The sequence below is a fragment of the Apium graveolens genome, chromosome 3, assembly GCF_009905375.1.
Source record: "Apium graveolens cultivar Ventura chromosome 3, ASM990537v1, whole genome shotgun sequence".
In the NCBI taxonomy this organism is placed as follows: Eukaryota; Viridiplantae; Streptophyta; class Magnoliopsida; order Apiales; family Apiaceae; genus Apium; species Apium graveolens.
This window is the reverse complement of record NC_133649.1, coordinates 8512987-8532108: the sequence shown is the minus strand read 5'-3', so window position 1 is coordinate 8532108 and position 19122 is coordinate 8512987. Positions and strand designations below refer to the sequence as shown.

At 31.3% G+C, this 19122-nt stretch overlaps 1 protein-coding gene across 1 annotated transcript; it reads right to left on the bottom strand.

Moving 5' to 3' along the window:
* Positions 1 to 587: 587 nt before the first annotated feature.
* LOC141710565 (heavy metal-associated isoprenylated plant protein 36-like) lies at positions 588 to 2392 on the bottom strand. Its single transcript, XM_074513130.1, has 4 exons — positions 2268 to 2392; positions 2014 to 2089; positions 1423 to 1780; positions 588 to 1032 (listed from the first exon to the last, which is right to left on the bottom strand). The coding sequence occupies exons 1-4, from the start codon at positions 2286 to 2288 to the stop codon at positions 1005 to 1007; spliced, it is 483 nt and encodes a 160-aa protein (XP_074369231.1). The 5' UTR covers positions 2289 to 2392; the 3' UTR covers positions 588 to 1004.
* Between the last annotated feature and the right edge of the window lie 16730 nt (positions 2393 to 19122).

Sequence of the window (19122 nt, the reverse complement as noted above, 5' to 3'; positions counted from 1 at the left end):
AACTCAGGCATCAAAGAAGACTTGTACTCAAAAGTCAGAACTAGAGACAGCCACCCAAAGAGCCAATCCTGTCGATAGAGCAAGTAAAATCGCAACTAGCAGATTCAATCAGAGACTTGTAATTTGTAAATGGTGGACGAACTAGAACCATGCTAGCTTCGCGGCTAATTTTCAACACTAATTGGAATCTTTTCGACTTCTTGCTGAAATACAAATTCTTTCATAACGACTTGGAAATAAGTGGTAAATTTTAAGTCGCGGCCTCATAAAATTTTGGTTTTTTCACTGACTGTGCACATCATTCGTTTTCTTAATTAATTTCAAATTGTCAATATATAAACTAATACTATAGAAGACTTGGAAAAAAAAAAGACAAGTCAACACATCTAAAGATACCTTCTAGACAACAAAATGTGAAGATTTTCCGAGGAATCTACTTGTGACGTTGATATAATTTTGATTAGAGCATGTAGCTGGCAATTCACATTCAATCCGTTGATATACAAAAGCAGCTGTCCATTGACATTTCAAATGAACAAATAACAAAGCAAGATTAATAAATAATCTTTAATACTTTAGGGATTTAACTTAACGGATAATCAACAATCAACATCAAGCACTTATGTACGGAGTTCGCGTGCTCTTATGCACAACTAACCAATTTGCTTGTACGTTAATGGCTCAGCTTAAACATATAATGAAGATAGAAATGATATCAAGATAGTGATTTCAAGACTTTCATGAGTTTGAGTTGAATAGAAATGATATGAAAGTGCAGGTGTGCGTAAAACTTTTGAATATAGTCATTGCAATAATAAGCACTAATAAGAAACTATTAAACAAGTTCTTATTGCTAATACTGTAACATTAATCAAACCAATATCTCAATGCTTAAAAATCAGTTCAAATAGTCTAGATCAGATATAGATAGTTGTGTGCATGCAGATCCGGAGACCTTAATTAATATCCAGCTCCTCCATGCCGCTGACTTCAGGCATTCTTTCTTAATAAACGCGGTGGCAGCATCCATTTCTGCATACAAATTAATATATGAACATTTAGGGAATCAGATGCACATATTTATGGTTTTAGATATGCATTTTGTGATGCCTAATATCATTGGACTTAACACTTAAGTATCAGGTATTTAACTAATGGATCCGAGTCCGTGACAAACAATTGTTGTAACAGTTCGCTAAAATTTTCTATTATGAATCCACAATGTCACGTTGTCTTTCCACGAAAAATTATAGTGGACAGATGGACAGATGGTTAACAACAATCATTTGACAGGGAACAACTTCCTTCACTAATTCAATTCAGAGTTAAGTTGAAAGAGCAGATCACAATAAGTATATATAAAGTGGAATTAATAGAACAAACAGTGAAAAACTGAAAATCAATAAATAGTAAACTACGTACCGAATGGGAGCAAAGCCAAAGCTAGAAGTACTACGGTAGGGATAACGACGGTGATAATTTGCTTGATGAGAGTAGTCATAAGGATCGTGTATATTCCTCGAATACCAGTACGGATCATGGATTGGATAGGGCTGATGATAATGGCTACCGTAGGGCGAAGCCATACCATACATATCAGCCATGCCTAAACCATAGTATGAATTGTTATTGTAACTTATGGATGGATGTTGAAGCTTAACTCGAAGCAGCTCTGCGTGTTGTCCTGCTTTGGCTAATGCATACAACAGCATATTTGGATCTACTTGTCCTGATATATCTGCAATACCTCTATGGGCATCTATTGATATATTGTAAAGGCCTGCATGTTTATGTTAAATCTCAGATTTTGTAATTCAAACTATCGATCAGTTATTCATTTTTTCGAACAAATTATCAAGTTTCATCACCAAACCAAATTTGGGGTCCGGTCAGGGACAATAATGTTATAACATACGTAGGGTATGCCGCAACAAACGTATGCTCCTGACCATCTCCCTCAAGTTTACAAATAATTACGCTTATGTAAAATTAATCCTCAAAATAGATACGCACCACAAATGGAGCCGACAACTTCCATCACCTTCATCTTGCATGCTTCACAGTTGGGACTGATTTTCAGAACACAACCCTGCAGATTTGAAATCCATGAAAACCAAAATATTTATTCCTTTCTTGTAATAAGCACTACCTATAAAACACAGGCACTAACTTCATAACATCTTATTAGTAATCCACAACACAGAGACAAAGAATTTCATGATTAGAACACTTGGTTAATGCAATTTGTGTGTGTGTGTTAGTTTTACCATGTTTGCATAGGGATCCATGAATAACTGATTAAATTTCTTAGGGTTTTGATGGTGGCAGGACTGAGAGCAATAACATTTTTTGATTTATTTATATAATCATCATCATATTTTAGGTAAGTTTGTGATTTAGGAGGAGATGATTCTGTTAAATCTTTTTTTTTTCACCTGTGATTACAGAATATTATTTCTTGTTTTAGATCATGTTTATCTGTATTTATTATAGGAAAGGTATTGATTTGCCATTGATTTGCAGCTGATTGTTAGTCTTCTTTTTTCAAACAAAGGTCATCAATATTTGACAATTTAGTAATTATTTTGAAAATAAATATACAAATGCATTCCAACTATATCTCTAAACCAAAAGAGCATAATAAAAAAAATTGATAGAAAAAGGTTAATTGTAATTTAATGGAAAGTATCATGGCCTACTGTCTTGCAACAACCCAAGCCCAATAGCTTTGTGTCCACTTCATGTTTAATTGACTATCTTGCAACAACCCAAGCCCAATAGCTTTCATTGATATCGTTTGTTCCTTTCTTTTACAGTTGACTAGTTCACAATTACAAAGTCTCTATTTTGATTTGATAATCAAGGTTTTTTACAAGGTCAGGAAGTTTTTTAAGATAACTAGGTAATATCATATTTATTTGAAAAAAATTTATAATGAGTATAAGATAATAAGATTTTGTAATCAAAGAACACTAAAAAAATTAATATTTTTTTAAAAGGTTTTCCTTTGTAAAACAAAGGTCATCAATATTAACTTAATAAAAAAAATTAGATATATGAAAAATAATCAATTACATCCCTAAAGCAAAGGAGAAAGAGTTTGAGAGAAAATATTTTTAATAGTAAAATATCATGGTTGCAACAAAAAGTCCAACGCTTTACATTGATATAGTCTGTTCTTTTCTTTTAAATTTACTCTTTACAAAGTCTCGTATTCAAAAAACTCTCTATTTTAATTATGATAACGAGGTTTTTTTTAAGATAACATGTAATATAACATTTTATTTAAAAATTATTTTTAAAAAATAAGATTTTGTAATAAAAAAATACTATAATATCTATTCTAATATCAATCTAGTATGTTCTATTATTTTTCTTCATAGTCTCTATTTTCATTAGTTGAATGGTAATAAAGTTTCTTGTACTAAAAAGAACTAGTTTTATAGCCCGTGCGAGGTACAGACATTCTCTAAACTCACATGTTAATTAACTGTATACATATTATATAAATGAAATTTAAGTTATGTTGTAAGATGTATTTTCTTCTATTTTATATCGAATAATTGATATTTTATATTCGTAAAAGTTGTACTTGTTTTATATTTTGAATTCTATTGCTAAATTGCCGTCATTGAGCACTTGAAAACATCAAGTTGATCGATTGCTCTATAACCACGGACATGCTCTAGATTGCGCGATTTTAATTGCAGTTGTTGGCAGTGTATTCGTGTTGTTTCTAGGTGAATTGATGACATAAACGTATTTATATGAGTAGTTTTTTACTTTTTGGCATGTGGTTATATTGATGCAAAACAAGTTCTTCGGCATTTAACATTAAACTGAAACAATAGAGAAATGTAGGGGTGTTCTTTGCCCGAAATGTGAATAATTTTTTTTTTAAATACCTAATATATTTGAATGCTAAAAGTGCGATAATTGAGGTACATAATTGTTGATTTGAACCGGAAGTATGTGTTGTTAGACTAATGATTCCATTAACTCGAAGTATATGTAATATTAATGATTCTTGGATTTTTTCAACTATTTTTCTTATATGCATTAAAGTTTAATATTTGTTATATATTGATACGGTTAAAAAAATTCAGTATTATGTCAGATATATCTTTAAAATTTTAATATGATCATTATTTACGTATAGTTTTAACCATATTATGAAAAATTATACTACCTCTGTCCCTCTCATTTCCTTACAGTTTTTTTCGCATGCTTGACACGCATTTTAAGACAACTATAACATATATTTCCGTAATTTATTTTTAAAATTTTCTTTTTTTGTATAAAAGTTTGAACATTATATTTTTATTTAGAAGAAAAAAAATAAAAAAAGTTTATGCAACTACATTTAATAAGAGTATTAAAGTATGTGTTGAACCCCCGTCCCCCAATGTAAAGAATTGAGGGGAACGGAGGGAGTATTTTTTTATAATAGTTACCACATTCTTAGGATAAATAATGATTTCTACTATTCGTGCTTCGATCTTCGTACACTAATATTATTTTTCTCCTTAAAAAATATATTTAATTTATTCATATAGGTATAAATTGTTAATATTAAAAGTAGTAATAAATGTACGTAATAATGAGACATAATATTTCATATATGCATATGAAATTAGAGGTAATTAATGCATGCATATTACTTTTTTTGAATACCTAATGTATTCGAATGCTAAAAGTGCGATAAGTGAGCTACATAATTGTTGATCTTGACCGGAAGTATGTGTTGGACTAACGATCTCATCAACTCGAAGTATGTGTAATATTATTGATTCTCGAGTTTTTTGAACTATTTTTCTTATATGCATGAAAGTTTAATATATGTTATATATTAATACGGTTAAAAAAATTCAGTAATATATCATATATATCTTTAAAATTTCAATCTAATCGTTGTTTACGTATAGTTTTAACAATTTTATGAAAATTATACTATTTTATAATAGTTCTCACATTCTTAGAATAAAAAATAAATTCTATTATTCGTGTTTCGATCTTTGTACACTAATATTATTTTTTTTCTTAAAAATATATTTAATTTATCCATATAGTTATAAATTGTTAATATTAAATAATCAAGTAGTAATAAATATACGTAATAATGAGACATAATACTTAATACATGCATATTAAATTAGAGGTAATTAATGCATGTATATTAAATTAAATTAATTATTAACATACAATTATGAGGGGCAATTCAGTAATTTTAGTATGATTAAATTGTCTCATCCAAACCCCTATTTGCTCTATTATATATATAACTAGCATACTAACCCGTACGAGGCACATGTCATTTTCTAGAGTTTTTTTATACATCATGCAATTATAACGTTCTTAAAGCAACTCCAACAATATCCTTATTTATGCTCTTAAGTCAAATTTTAAAGAAATGGAGATAAAATTTATCTCCAACAAGCTCCATGTCCCCCTCTATAACTTTAGGAGCTTCGAATGCTTTCTCACTTTCAGAAGTGAATACCCCTTCCTCAACTATTATTATATTATATTTTTCTTACTCGTCTATTTAACATAAATGACTTTAATGAGTAAAAAGATAGATAGAGAGTGAGTTTAAGGAGAATTGTTGGAGAAATTGTTTGAGTTTGGCTTCTAATTAATTAGGAACTCATTTATTTATATTATTTGTAGTGAAAATGTAAGGAGGTTGTCGGAGTTGCTCTTATTTGTTTTATTATTTGTAAATGTTGTACAATGTCTAACACATATCAAATACAAATTGATTGTTTATCAATGTGTATTATTTTCATACAAAACGTTACCAAATTACACAATGTTTCTAATATAGCTCATTAAACAAAAAATATATTATTGTTTGTGTTGTATAATTTATATTTAATGAATGAATATAAGTAGGGTAGTCATTGTACGTTTAAAACGAAACGATTAAACTTAATCTGTAGAATGCCGTTAGTATGTTTACAAATAAACAGCTAAAAATTAACATATATGTTGAATACAGAGTTGATCAAAAAAATTGAATTTTATTTAAATAAACTATATGTAGTGGTCTATATTATTACCGATTTCACTACTAACTTAAAATTAATTTACTCAATTTAAAAAAATAAAAAAAATACATAACTTAAGTTAGAATGACTTGCAAAATATTAGTTAATATTGTCAAAAAATCATAATATATGATAATGTCAAATTTACATTATTGTTAATATTAAAGTTGATTTTAAGGAAAAATATTAGTTTTTGAAATTAACGTATGTATGTATGAGAAGGTTAATTTTTTATTTACACTACTGTTAATAAAGTAAGATTAAGTTAAATGTATGTGTGTGTTATCATGTAAATTATTGTATGTTACATTTCTTAGTAAATTATGATGGTTTCAATTATCTATATGCTAAATATCTGATTTATGTACATGTATAATCATTATTAACATCTTGTGAGACAATTGATTACTTAAATAACATGCATTTATAATTATTCAAAAAATAAAATTATGTAATAAATAAATTGCTATGATTTATATTTGGTATTCACATTATCACTAACAAACAATCCATCTCTATTTTTACGCAACCAAGTATCAATTATGGTTGTAACATAAAAACAAATTACATATTTTTAAGACTTATTATTGATATTCATGATTTTTTCCAAGAATTCGAAGGAAAAATGGTAATTATATCGTTATCCAAACCGTTTTTAAGTTTTTTTCATTACGAATCTAATATTTTTTCATATAATAATTTGATAACATTGTATACTATTCTCCTAAATTAAATATTTTTCAATTCGATAAAGTTTTATAAACTTCAGTTGAACTGGTTAATTCCTTCAAACTATTGAACAATATATATTTTCTCCTTAAATATTATCAAATTCATTATATCAAATGCTACAATATAGTATAGATATAACTTTTATTTGAATAATTCAAAATATTAAAATAATTCAATATATTTGTACAATATTATCTTGATCAATGAATATTACTCATCTAAAAGAATTCTTTTTAAAAAACTAGTTTTTAATAAATCGATATAATATATCATCGTAGTTTTAACAAATCTCGTGAGATCTCATATCAAATTTCGAATATTCTTAAAATCGAGACAAATCCCAAAAATAATAATGCGTTACCAGTGAAGTTAGTAATTTTAATATAAATAATCAATTGAATCGATCCTATAAAAAACTCAAACACAATAATTTATATTAACATAAGATATTAAAAAATTTCACATTATTGGTAAGATATTCTCGCCGAGCTTGTAATTTAAATTTACTAAACGTAGAATGTGACAATATTTTTCGGTCGGGTCATGTAGTCAAATTTTGAGTATTTTTTGAACAATGAGCCAAGTTCTAAAATACATTGACTCATTATAATTCGAAGTTATCTAACAATAATGTAAATTTTACATTATTGTATATTATGATTGCAAGTCATTCGGACTTTAGTTATCCATTTTTTATCTTTTTAAATGAGTAAGTTAATTATAAGTTACTAGTGAACTCGGTAATAATATAGAGTAGTACATATAGTTTATTTTAATAAAATTTAAGATTTTGGTCAACTCTGTATTCAACATATATGTTAATTTGTAGCTTTTTTATTTGTAAACATAATAACGGCATTCTACATATTAAGTTTAATCTTTTCGTTTTAAATGTACACTTAGTACCTTGTTTATATTCATTCATTAAATATAAAATAACGGGTAAGAAAAATATAATATAATAATAGTTGAGGGGATATTCACTCCTTAAAGTGAGAAAGTATTTGAAGCTCCTAATGTTATAGAGGGGGACATGAAGTTTGCTGGAGAGAAATTTTATCTCAATTTCTTCAAAATTTGACACAAGAGCCTATATAAGGATATTGTTGAAATTGCTCTACAAACATTATAATTGCATGATGCATAAAAAATTTCTAGAAAATGACTCGTGGCTCGCTCGGGTTACTATAATAGATGATCAAAAGAAAAAATAGATTTCGTAATTAAATAATACCATAGTATCTTTTTTTATCAAGAGTATAATATCTATTTGGATTTATACACAAATAAGACTAAACATTATATTTTCAGCAAGATTGTGATTTATGATGGTGGTGTCTCTGTTAAATATTTTATTTTTAAATTATAATTAGAGTATGTCACTTATTTTAGATCATGTTTAACTATATGTAGATTAGGAAATTGATTCTTAATCTCCCTTTTTCAAAAATATTACAAACATCATCATATTTTGATAATTTTGTAATTTCAAATTTTTATATGCCAGTGTATATCTGTAAAATGCTAACTCCATTTTAAAAAATGCTAATATTTGCGTGCACAACGCATGGAAGAAATTGACAGACATTTTTTCTAATAATAGATTTGTTTTGTGCAACAAAAACGATAATGGGTAAACTTTGTCATAAATAATCATGGAATGCTTTAATCTCAAACCATAAATTATTTTTTATTATACACATATTGACCCAATAAAAATAAAAATTAAATTATCAATTTTATTTATGTTCATTTTGATCTCTGTTTTAAAAATCACCGATTTTACCGATTAATCATTCGATCGATTAATCATTCCAATATGCTCTGCCGATTCGATTTTATAATCCGACTGCATTTTTGTCTTAAATTTATATCTAGTTTAATAAATTAATTATTTTTATATTTATTAAATACATCCGATTATTACTCAATTAATCAATCCGATTAGTTATTAATTATTTGATTAATTACTAAAAGAGTGTTCCATTGAATAATGTCGATTTTCGCTTTTTAGAATAATAATTTTGACCATGATACCCAGTAAATATTTTTGTTTCTCTTTACCCAAAGTTGTCGCGACCATTCTATTAAAAAACATGTACCGGCTCCAGTCTGTAATTGTAGTTCTACTGAAAGTATCACAAGCTGCTTTACTGAAAGTATCACAAGCTGCTTGCTCTGTTGTCCATTCATGTGTAATGGACTATCTCACAACAACCCAAGCCCAACAGCTCACATTCATTTTCGATTAGGGATGGCCATATTGTCACTTTGGAGTCGGGAGTACTATCCGGCCCTCGATTTTCAAACCCAAAACGGGACGGAGATTATTTTACCCCGTTCGGGGATTATTTTACTCCGTACCCCATCCCAAACGGGGAACAGGGATTCCCGCGGGATTTCAGGGATTTTTTTATTTTTTCGTTTAATAAAAATAATTTTGAATAATTATTTTCAATAAATATTCACATAGTAAATCATAATATATAGACATTTTTAAAATTTAATATTAAATGTTTAACCTTAATTTAAATTAATATTTAATTATAGTATAATATTAATAAAAAATATTATTATTATAATGAAATAATATCATGATAGATAAATTTAAATTATTTAGAAGATAAAAATTAAAAATAATAATATATTTTATATATTAAAATAATTATTTAAGATATTTATATATATACAATATTATTTTTATTTAAAATACGATTCGGGGTCGGGGATCGGGGCGGGGAAACACTAATTCCCGCCCAAATTTTTTACGCATATCTCCCTGATCCTAACCCCGTACCCGAAAAAATCTCCGATTCCCCGCCCCGAACAGGCGGGGATCAGATCGGGGTCGGACGGGGCGGGAAAATGGCCGTCCATATTTCCGATGTTTGTTTTTTCGGTCATAAAGCTTTTATGATGACTTAAAAAAAATGAGATAATGCATATATTTGATTATCATTTTCTATAAAATATGATGAATTTTTTATACAGTTTAATAATTTTATGATTTCCTAGATTAGTTTTAGACAAATAATTAACATTTTTTTTGTCGGAATAGATAAATAAATATTAACCTGACTCACAAGTTCTATCCTATTTCTTGACTAGGAAATAATCAATGAGGTAGAAAAAAATCAGGTGATATATCACATATCTTTCTCATAAATACAAAAATAAGACATGTTATTTTCATATGACTTAGATAGTGATAAATGCAATCATACCAAATTCTTCATTAACAGCCAATTTTATAATTGTTAGATCAGTGATTCTAGTAACTTGCAAATTTTCGTAGTTACTAATTTATCCCAAAAAAACCGAATCAATCAAACTCGACGTAATGACAATATGACATTTATAATGTAATGACATTTATATGGATTACAAATGAAACGGATTTTTCGGAAATAATATTTTTTATGAAGTATTGTATTATGACTAATTTTTACTAATGAGTTACATATTAATTTGTCATAACTTGTGCAATTCAAGTAATATAAATACGTACTACTCAATCTGTTTTTTTTTAATTCTCACATTTATTTATTAGTCAAATTAATCAATTTTTTGATCAAAAATTAAAAACTACTCTTATGTTATTTTAAAAATTTTAAAATAATATATTTAATTAGATTAAATATACTTTCTAATGATATAAATTTTTTATTTTATTTAATTACAAAATATTAATAAAACTCAATTAAAGTTTCGTCAATTTGATTACCAAAAAGTGATAACTAAAAAGGAATTAAAGTTCAAGTTGGAGGGAATAGAGTAAACAGGCTGAAGCAGTATATAATATTACAACATAAGTGATAAATATATTTGTTTTCTGATAATCAACGTGATCCCTAATATTCTGAATGTCAAGCTATCTTTGAATAATATATTTTCTTTTTTCAAAAAACTTTGAATTATATATTTTCGAAAAAAAAAAGAATTAATAGTACATTAATAATTGAACGATACATATGAGTCAATCTTGCAGACAACCGACAAGCATAGCGTAGGCATATAAACAGACATAGTATTGTAAAACTTTTTGGCTGAACATATGTTAGGTCACACTTTCACTGTAGAGGGGGTGAATACAGTGTTTATTACAATCAAATCGAACTTCAAGAACTTAAGTAACAGAAAACAAACTTTATTGAAACAATAAACTCTGTTACAATCTGGAACTGTTATCTCTCAGTGATGAACAAAATATCACGAGAGCTGCTAGGGTTACAGTAAATAATATTCTCGATAATGATAACACTTATAGTGTAAACCCTATGTCTGTGTTTATATATTACACAGTTACAAGATAATCGCTAATTGATATGGAATATAATTCTGCTTCCTAATATATATCAATCAGATATCTTTTCTTCCAAGTATTCCATTCTTTACGGAATTCCTTCTTCATGCATATCTCTTCTTATGTTTATCTTGATCTTCTTAACTTTAATCAGCTACTGCCCTTATCTGATCGTCCTTCAGCACTTAAGTTCTGATATCTATCTCCTGATGCTTATCTCCTGATAACATAAGTACTGATATCCCTTAAGTCCTGACGTCCAGTATAAGTACTGATCAGTTAAGTACTGATTTGTCCTGTTCAAATAAGATCTGAAATCTAAACATAAAACATATTAGCCATGACATTATCAAATATATCTAACAATCTCCCCCAACTTGTAAATTAGCAAAATATACAAGTTTAACAGATATTTGATGATGTCAAAAACATTAAGTACAAATGCATGAGAATTAGACAAGATAACTACAACTTACAGTCCTTAAAGCTTTTACCAATTCAACTTCTGATAACAACTTTAGTATGTATACACATCAGAATTTAAGCAGTTGTAGATCTTCGACTTGGCTTCATCATTTTCTGATCTCTCTGATGTCAGGAGTTGTTCTGAGATAATTCTTCAACAAACATTTCTCAGCATATCTGAGTTCATCAATCATTCTCCGTTTGACATCTTTAAGCTCTGCAGTATCTTCACCAGTTTGAAATATTGCAGCTCTGAGATCATTAATCTTTGCTTTTCTCAACTCCTGATCTAGTCTTATGACATAAGCTTTGTCAGAGGTTGTTTTAAGAACTTTTCTTAAAGTCAGAGCAAGATTATCTTTGTCATCAGTAATTTCTTCATCTTCAGGAGGTACATAAACTTTAACAGGTTCACCAACCTTTTCTTTACCCTTGGATCTTGGATCTATCTTTGGTTGTGATTTAGCAAATGTTGCTTCAGTTTGTGCCTTTTCTTTAATCACAATACCTTTCAGTTTTGGAAGTGACTTTTTACCAGAAGCTTCAGGTTTAGATGTGGCTTTCTTTGATTTAAGTCTAGCTTCTTCTTCCTTTAAACTTTCCAAGTCCATTCCTGGATTTTCTTGAAGAAATAACTGTCTTGACATTTCTTCATCAAGATCTAGAAGTTCATCAGAATTTATTCTTTTACCAGTATCAGAACTTATTCTCTTCCCAGTATCAGAACTTATCCTGTGACTTGCAATTTCAGCATTTCTTGATGAGAATCTTTTACCTTGACTATGACCTCCACCCATTCCAGAGTTTCCTTGGTCATCTTTTTCATCATCCTTTCCTTGCAGTGTCTTGTCATCCTTGCATTTGGACTTAATCACTTTCTCCCCCTTTTTGGCATCAGCAGGAAGTAGAAGAGAGATAAGCAATTCCACTGAAGATTGGATTTCAGTCAGTTGTGATTGCTGAGAAGCTTGATTTTGCAGAATTTTATCAATCTGTGCTTGTTGACGATCTTGAGTCTTCTCAATATAAGCAATCCTGTCCATAGATGGTTGAAAGAACTTTTTCTTATCAAGTTTCCAAACTTGTTCTTGTTTGATAAAGTTCTCCTGAATCTTGTGTATTTCTGCATGAGTAGTTGAATGAAGACCTTGTAGATGTTTAGTACTCAATGCAGTGACACGAAGCTGAATTTTGAAATCATCAGAATTTAACATTTCATCAGCTTTAGTCAAGTGCTCAGTAAGATGTAACGCATATGGAATACATGAGACTGAGTTCCATTCCTTAGTCCACTCCTGTCCTGCAGGAGTTTCACTCCAAGGCACTGGTGGTTCCTCTGTAATAAACTTCTTTACTAGTTCAGACTTAGAAAGAGGAATATGTCCTGAAGGACCTGCTGCATCAGTATCTGCAGTTGGAGCAGCATCACCAGTATCTCCAGCATGTGCAACATCAGAACTTATAGAATCAGTATCATCTGATATAATAGCAGTGTGAGTAGCAATGGAGGCTTCAGCATCCTCTAGTTGCTGAGCTGATGCTAAGTTCTGATCAACAGCCATATCCTGATGCTCACCTAAAGTCTGATCATCAGTGTCTAGATGCAGAGAATGTGACTTAGATAATTCCGGAGTTTGAATAGCATCAGGAACAGGTGTTGGCAAAAGATTTGTTGCTGTTGGAGCTTCTAAGAGAATTACTCCAGGCACAACTAAGTGTTGATCAGCATTATCAGCACTTGTGCCTTGATTACCAAGAGACACAGATGGGAAATTAGCCTTGTCAGATACAGTTTCCTGAGATGGAGTGGATGGAGAAGAAGTAACTGGATCAAATTCTTTTTCTTGTGAGATCAGAGATTCCTGATCCCCTTCCTTAGCTGCTTCCTCCTCATCATCTGAAACTGGCCTTTTTGCCCTATGTTTCTTGTATTTCTTGTTTGATTTGGATTCTTTTGGAGTTTCAGGAACAGTCATTCGTCTAAGCCTTTTGAGAAGCTTAGAACCCCCAATATCAGAATCCTTCTGAGAAGTTGCTTTCTCAGCTTCATTTACCACAGGTTCTGAAGAAAGAATCTGTTCCTCAGAATCTGATTCATCTCTCAAAGTAATCATCCTCTTCTTCTGAGGTGTTTGAGAAACAGTCTTTGTTCTCTTTGACTTAGAAGATGTAGGCTTCACATAGGACTTGAGATATGTTCTGAGAGATGGTTGAGAGGTTTGAGGTGGCTGAGTAGAGGTGGTAGGTGCTGATGAACCAGGTTCTGATGTTTGAACATCAGGATAAAGTGCAGTGTACTTAACAGGATCATAGGTGATTAAGGCTTGTTTGACAGATAAAGGTATTAAGAGGGGTCTTAACACAGCCTTTTTAGTATCAGAAGATAATAAATCAGTAAAAGCTCTCTTAGCTATTCTGAAAGATGGAATTAGATCACCAAAATTTTGGGGCGGATTACAACAAAAACTATAAATAAGCTGACAAAATCTTGCAAAATATACAGTATTGCGATCTTCTGTCATCCTATCCCCAATAAAACCTAAGACTGCTCGTGCATAATCAAAATCAGTGTGATTTAGAAGTGCATACCCGATTTGTTGGCTGAATATGGGAATTGCATCAAAATTTGAACATTTGTTGGCGAAAGCTTTGGTAATGCAATCAAAGAAGAAACTCCATTCCCTCCTTATGAAAGATCTCTTCAACTGTCCAAGCTTGGTCAATGTTCCTTCATATCCCAGACTAACCATCATGTTTTGAAGAACTGAGTCATCAACAGTAGAATAAACACAGTCCTCAGGTAGCTGTAATGCCTGTCTAACTGTAGACAAAGTCACAACATACTCATCGTCCCCTGATGAAAATATTATACTTGGGGACCCTTGAGCACCACCATTGTCATATACTCCACTCCTCCAAAACTCCAGTACTTGAACTCCAGAAATGGATGTAGGCTCAGTTAGAGCAAACCCAATATCAGAACTAGTGAGAAAGTCCTGAATGAAATGAAGTTCAGAGGGTGCCTCTGTAGTGTTTAGTATCGCAGAGAAGTTATTAGGAACAAACTTTGCTCCATCAAAGAGAATGTCCTTGGGTGCCATTATGTTTGGAAAGAAATCGGTAACCTGTAATGTGTTTGAGAAAATGCCTCTTAAAAGAAAATCGTCAGTAGATGAGAGAGTTGAAAAGTAAAGAGAGAGATAAAATATAAAGGTAAATAAAAGATTTGACAATCTTTGCTCTCTTTTACTTATACACAAAAAGTAACCGTTGAGGACACATGGCAGACATGCATTTAAAAGTAGTGGTAAATACCTTGACACCTGTTATACATAGAGAAGGCAAAAAGTAATGGGCACGGTAAATAAGGAATAATTACCACCCACTTGCAGTTTTTCAAGGAAAAACCGTTCCACTTACCTAGATTCCATTAATCAAGGTGAATCAGTTTTAATTTAAAATTGAAACTGTTCCCACTAATTCAAATATTTTACTCTGCAATATCAATATTCTGAAAAAAAACTGTGTGTGAGAATGAGTAAAATCAATCAATTAAGTAAGTACTGATAAAACATTATCAGAACTTAAAGTCAGACACAATTTATACGATCATCAGAATATTTATCAGGATTTATCAATGCGTATCAAAATTTCTCAGAGACAAGATCATAAGACAAAAACAAATTCCATTAATATATCAAAATAATACATTGATGAAATTGAAATTACATCAGAACTTTTACAATCTTGTCCTAAGCTTCTAAATCTAACATCAACAGCCTTAGTCCTAGCTAAGAAGCCTGACAAAGCTGAGGATGAAGAAGAACATGAAGAAGACGAGATTAAGTCATCTTCCTCTTCCTATCTTCGACAAACAAGATAGCGAGTCGAATGATTCGCTCTTGCTGACGGATAGCTTCCCGCCTTTCCTCCTCCAATCGATCAAGATGAAGCTGGTAGTCCATCTCGAAGAACAGAAGTCGGTTCAGCACCGCCTATGGGACAGAGCCCCATATCTCTTCAGGAATGGCAGTGACATGCCACTCCTGCTGCCAGTCGGCGCAGCTTAGCTCCATATGAAAATTTTGGTAATTCAAAAACATGTTGAATCGGACCATGATGTTTTTGAAAAAGAATATGAAGTTAAGATTATGAGAAAAATTGATGGAAAGGCTAATGTGAAGTGGCTGTTTATATAGGCAAGAGAATGCCAGGAGACGCGAAGATATTTAATGCTGACAGATAGAGTTAAGTCTACCTCGTCTCCCTAGACTTGAAAAAGAATAACAGTCATTTGAAAAGGAATGTGCACATGTAACAAGAGTGAACTGTTCAAGGACGAGTGCCATTAGTCCTAACTATAGACTATTAATCTTCCACTTCAAGTAAAGGGTTAGACTGAAAAATCAGAACTTAGACCTATACCAGAACTTAACAGTCATCAGAACATAATGTCTTAACTCGAACAAGGAATATCTATCTTAGTAAGTTTTCATACAAGTTCTGAGTTATAGTCTTCATAACTTAATCATCAGAACATATAACTAGAACGTGTCCTCAGAATTTGTGCAAGGTGACACAGTGACTGTTTGTCTAAAAGAACATAGACCACCACAAAAATTTCATCATTCATATGGAGTGATTTGTGTGTGCATTAAGCTAAATAACTAATAAAGAGTAAAGTCTGATTTACTTCAGTACATCTTAGAAATAAGTCATAATTAAAATTTTGCTAAAGAGCTGTCATTATCCTGAAACTTACTGATAAATGAGTTCATGCATGAGTCCACCTCAACTGTTTTTGTGCTAATTTTATGCATCTTTTTAAATTCTATTTTACAGTGGCTTCTCAGTGTAAGTGAGTTACGACTGCTTATCAGAATTTATGCTATTATCAGAGTATTTCTCCAGTAATCATAGAGTGTGAAAAGTCACCAAGAAAATATTGTGCTTTTCTAATGCATATTTACTTAATACCAGCTATGCACTTGGGTCGTCCCATTCACATTTTTACTCTAGATCTCAAAGGAGTACCTGATATTATTCTTTGATTCTTTTTCTTCTTCTTTTGATAAGTGAGGTTTAGCAGCACTTAGTACATTCAGCAGTTTTACTAGAATCAGAACTTAAACAGATGAGTAGCATTATTCTAATTTGGGACTTAGTAATAAGATGAATAAAGTAAACTAAACTAAGCTCAAGTATCAGAATTTGCTTGTGTCATAAGATTTCCATAGAAATAATTACTTCTTTCATGGGATCATTTGTTTATTGAAGACTAGTAGGTCAGTATCTAGCACAATTATTCTCATAGGATTGAATGATTACTTAAACAGATATATCACTTATTAGAGTTAAGAGATATATATCAGACAACAGTCAGTACTTAAAAACATTTATCAATTAAGCACAGAATACACAAAGAGATTAATTCTATAAATACTGATCATAAAGTCTGATAACATAGAACAAGTTTAAGCAGATTTAGAGAAAGAACCTGAAATCATTCCAAGTTCATTTACCAATCTTGTAAAGGTAGCTTCACACAGTGGTTTTGTGAAGATATCTGCTACTTGTTGATCTGTGGGAACAAAATGCAATTCCACTGTACCTTCATCCACATGTTCCCTGATGAAATGGTACCTGATGCTGATGTGCTTTGTCATAGAGTGTTGAACTGGATTACCTGTCATAGCAATAGCACTTTGATTATCACAGTAAATAGGGATTTTGAAATATGTTAACCCATAATCCAGTAACTGATTCTTCATCCAAAGAATCTGTGCACAGCAGCTTCCTGCAGCAATATACTCTGCTTCTGCAGTTGATGTGGAAATTGACTTTTATTTCTTGCTATACCAAGAAACCAATCTGCCTCCAAGAAATTGGCAACTTCCACTTGTGCTTTTCCTGTCAATTTTGCAACCTGCAAAATCTGCATCTGAGTAACCTATTAATTTAAAATCTGATTCTCTAGGATACTATAATCCTAGATCAGCTGTTCCTTTAAGATATTTAAAGATTCTTTTTACAGCTGTTAAGTGAGGTTCTCTTGGATCTGCTTGAAATCTTGCACAAAGACAGGTAGCAAACATGATATCTGGTCTACTAGCAGTTAGATAGAGAAGTGAGCCAATCATACCTCTGTAATCAGTAATATCTACTGAATTACCAGTATCCTTATCCAGTTTTGTTGCAGTGGCCATGGGAGTGGATGCACTTGAACAGTCTTGCATTCCAAATTTCTTCAGCAAGTTTTTGGTGTACTTAGATTGACAAATAAAAGTGCCTTCTTCACTCTGCTTGACTTGAAGGCCCAGAAAATAACTAAGTTCTCCCATCATACTCATCTGATATCTTGACTGCATTAGTTTGGCAAACTTTTTGCAAAGTTTGTCATTTGGAGACCCAAAGATGATATCATCAACATAAATCTGGACCAAAAGTAAGTCCTTGCCATGGTTGAGATAGAATAATGTTTTGTCAATAGTTCCTCTGTTGAATCCACTTTCCAGAAGAAACTGAGCTAAAGTCTCATACCATGCTCTAGGAGCTTGCTTAAGTCCATAAAGTGCTTTATCAAGCCTGTAGACATAATCTGAATGTTTGGAATCTACAAAGCCTGGAGGTTGTTCAACATATACTTCCTCCTCCAATTCTCCATTGAGAAAAGCACTTTTCACATCCATTTGAAAGACAGTAAACTTTTTGTGAGCAGCATAAACCATGAATATCCTTATGGCTTCTAACCTAGCAACTGGCGCAAATGTTTCATCATAGTCAATTCCCTCCTGTTGAGAATATCCTTTTGCAACCAGCCTTGCCTTGTTCCTTACAATTATGCCATCACTGTCAGTTTTGTTTCTGAATACCCATTTTGTACCAACAACAGATCTATTCTTAGGTCTTGGCACTAAGGTCCAGACTTTGTTTCTTTCAAATTCATTCAACTCTTCCTGCATTGCTTGCACCCAAATCAGCATCTTGAAGAGCTTCTTCCACTTTCTTTGGCTCAGACTGAGAGAGAAAAGAATTGTAAAGACATTCATTCGAAGTACCTGTTCTAGTTCTGACACCTGCATCAGGATTTCCAATTATCAAATCAGGTGTATGTGATTTTGTCCACTTCCTTGAAGATGGAAGGTTTTCTCTAGAACTGGATGCTCCCCCATGATTCATGCTGTCTTCGTTTTCATTTTCTGATGCTCCCCCTGAAACTATGCTCTCTGAATTGGATCCTTCAGCATTTAGATTTTCAGCACTGTCAGTACTTGGCTTATCAGAACTTGACGAATCAGAACTTGAAGAGCCAGATGTATGTTCTGATGCTTCTTGAGATGTGATAATATCTTGAGTATGCTCCCCCTGCATTGGTGCATCTTCCTTTGACGTAGTCACCACAGTTTCAATAACATCAGAGTTTAATCCATCAGAGTTTACAGTATCAGGACTTAGACTGTCAGGACTTAAGGTATCAGAATATGAATCTTTATTTTCAAATCTCAGCTGATCATGATCAATGCAATCTTCAAGTCCAGTGATCTTCTTGTCATCAAAAGAGACATTGATAGA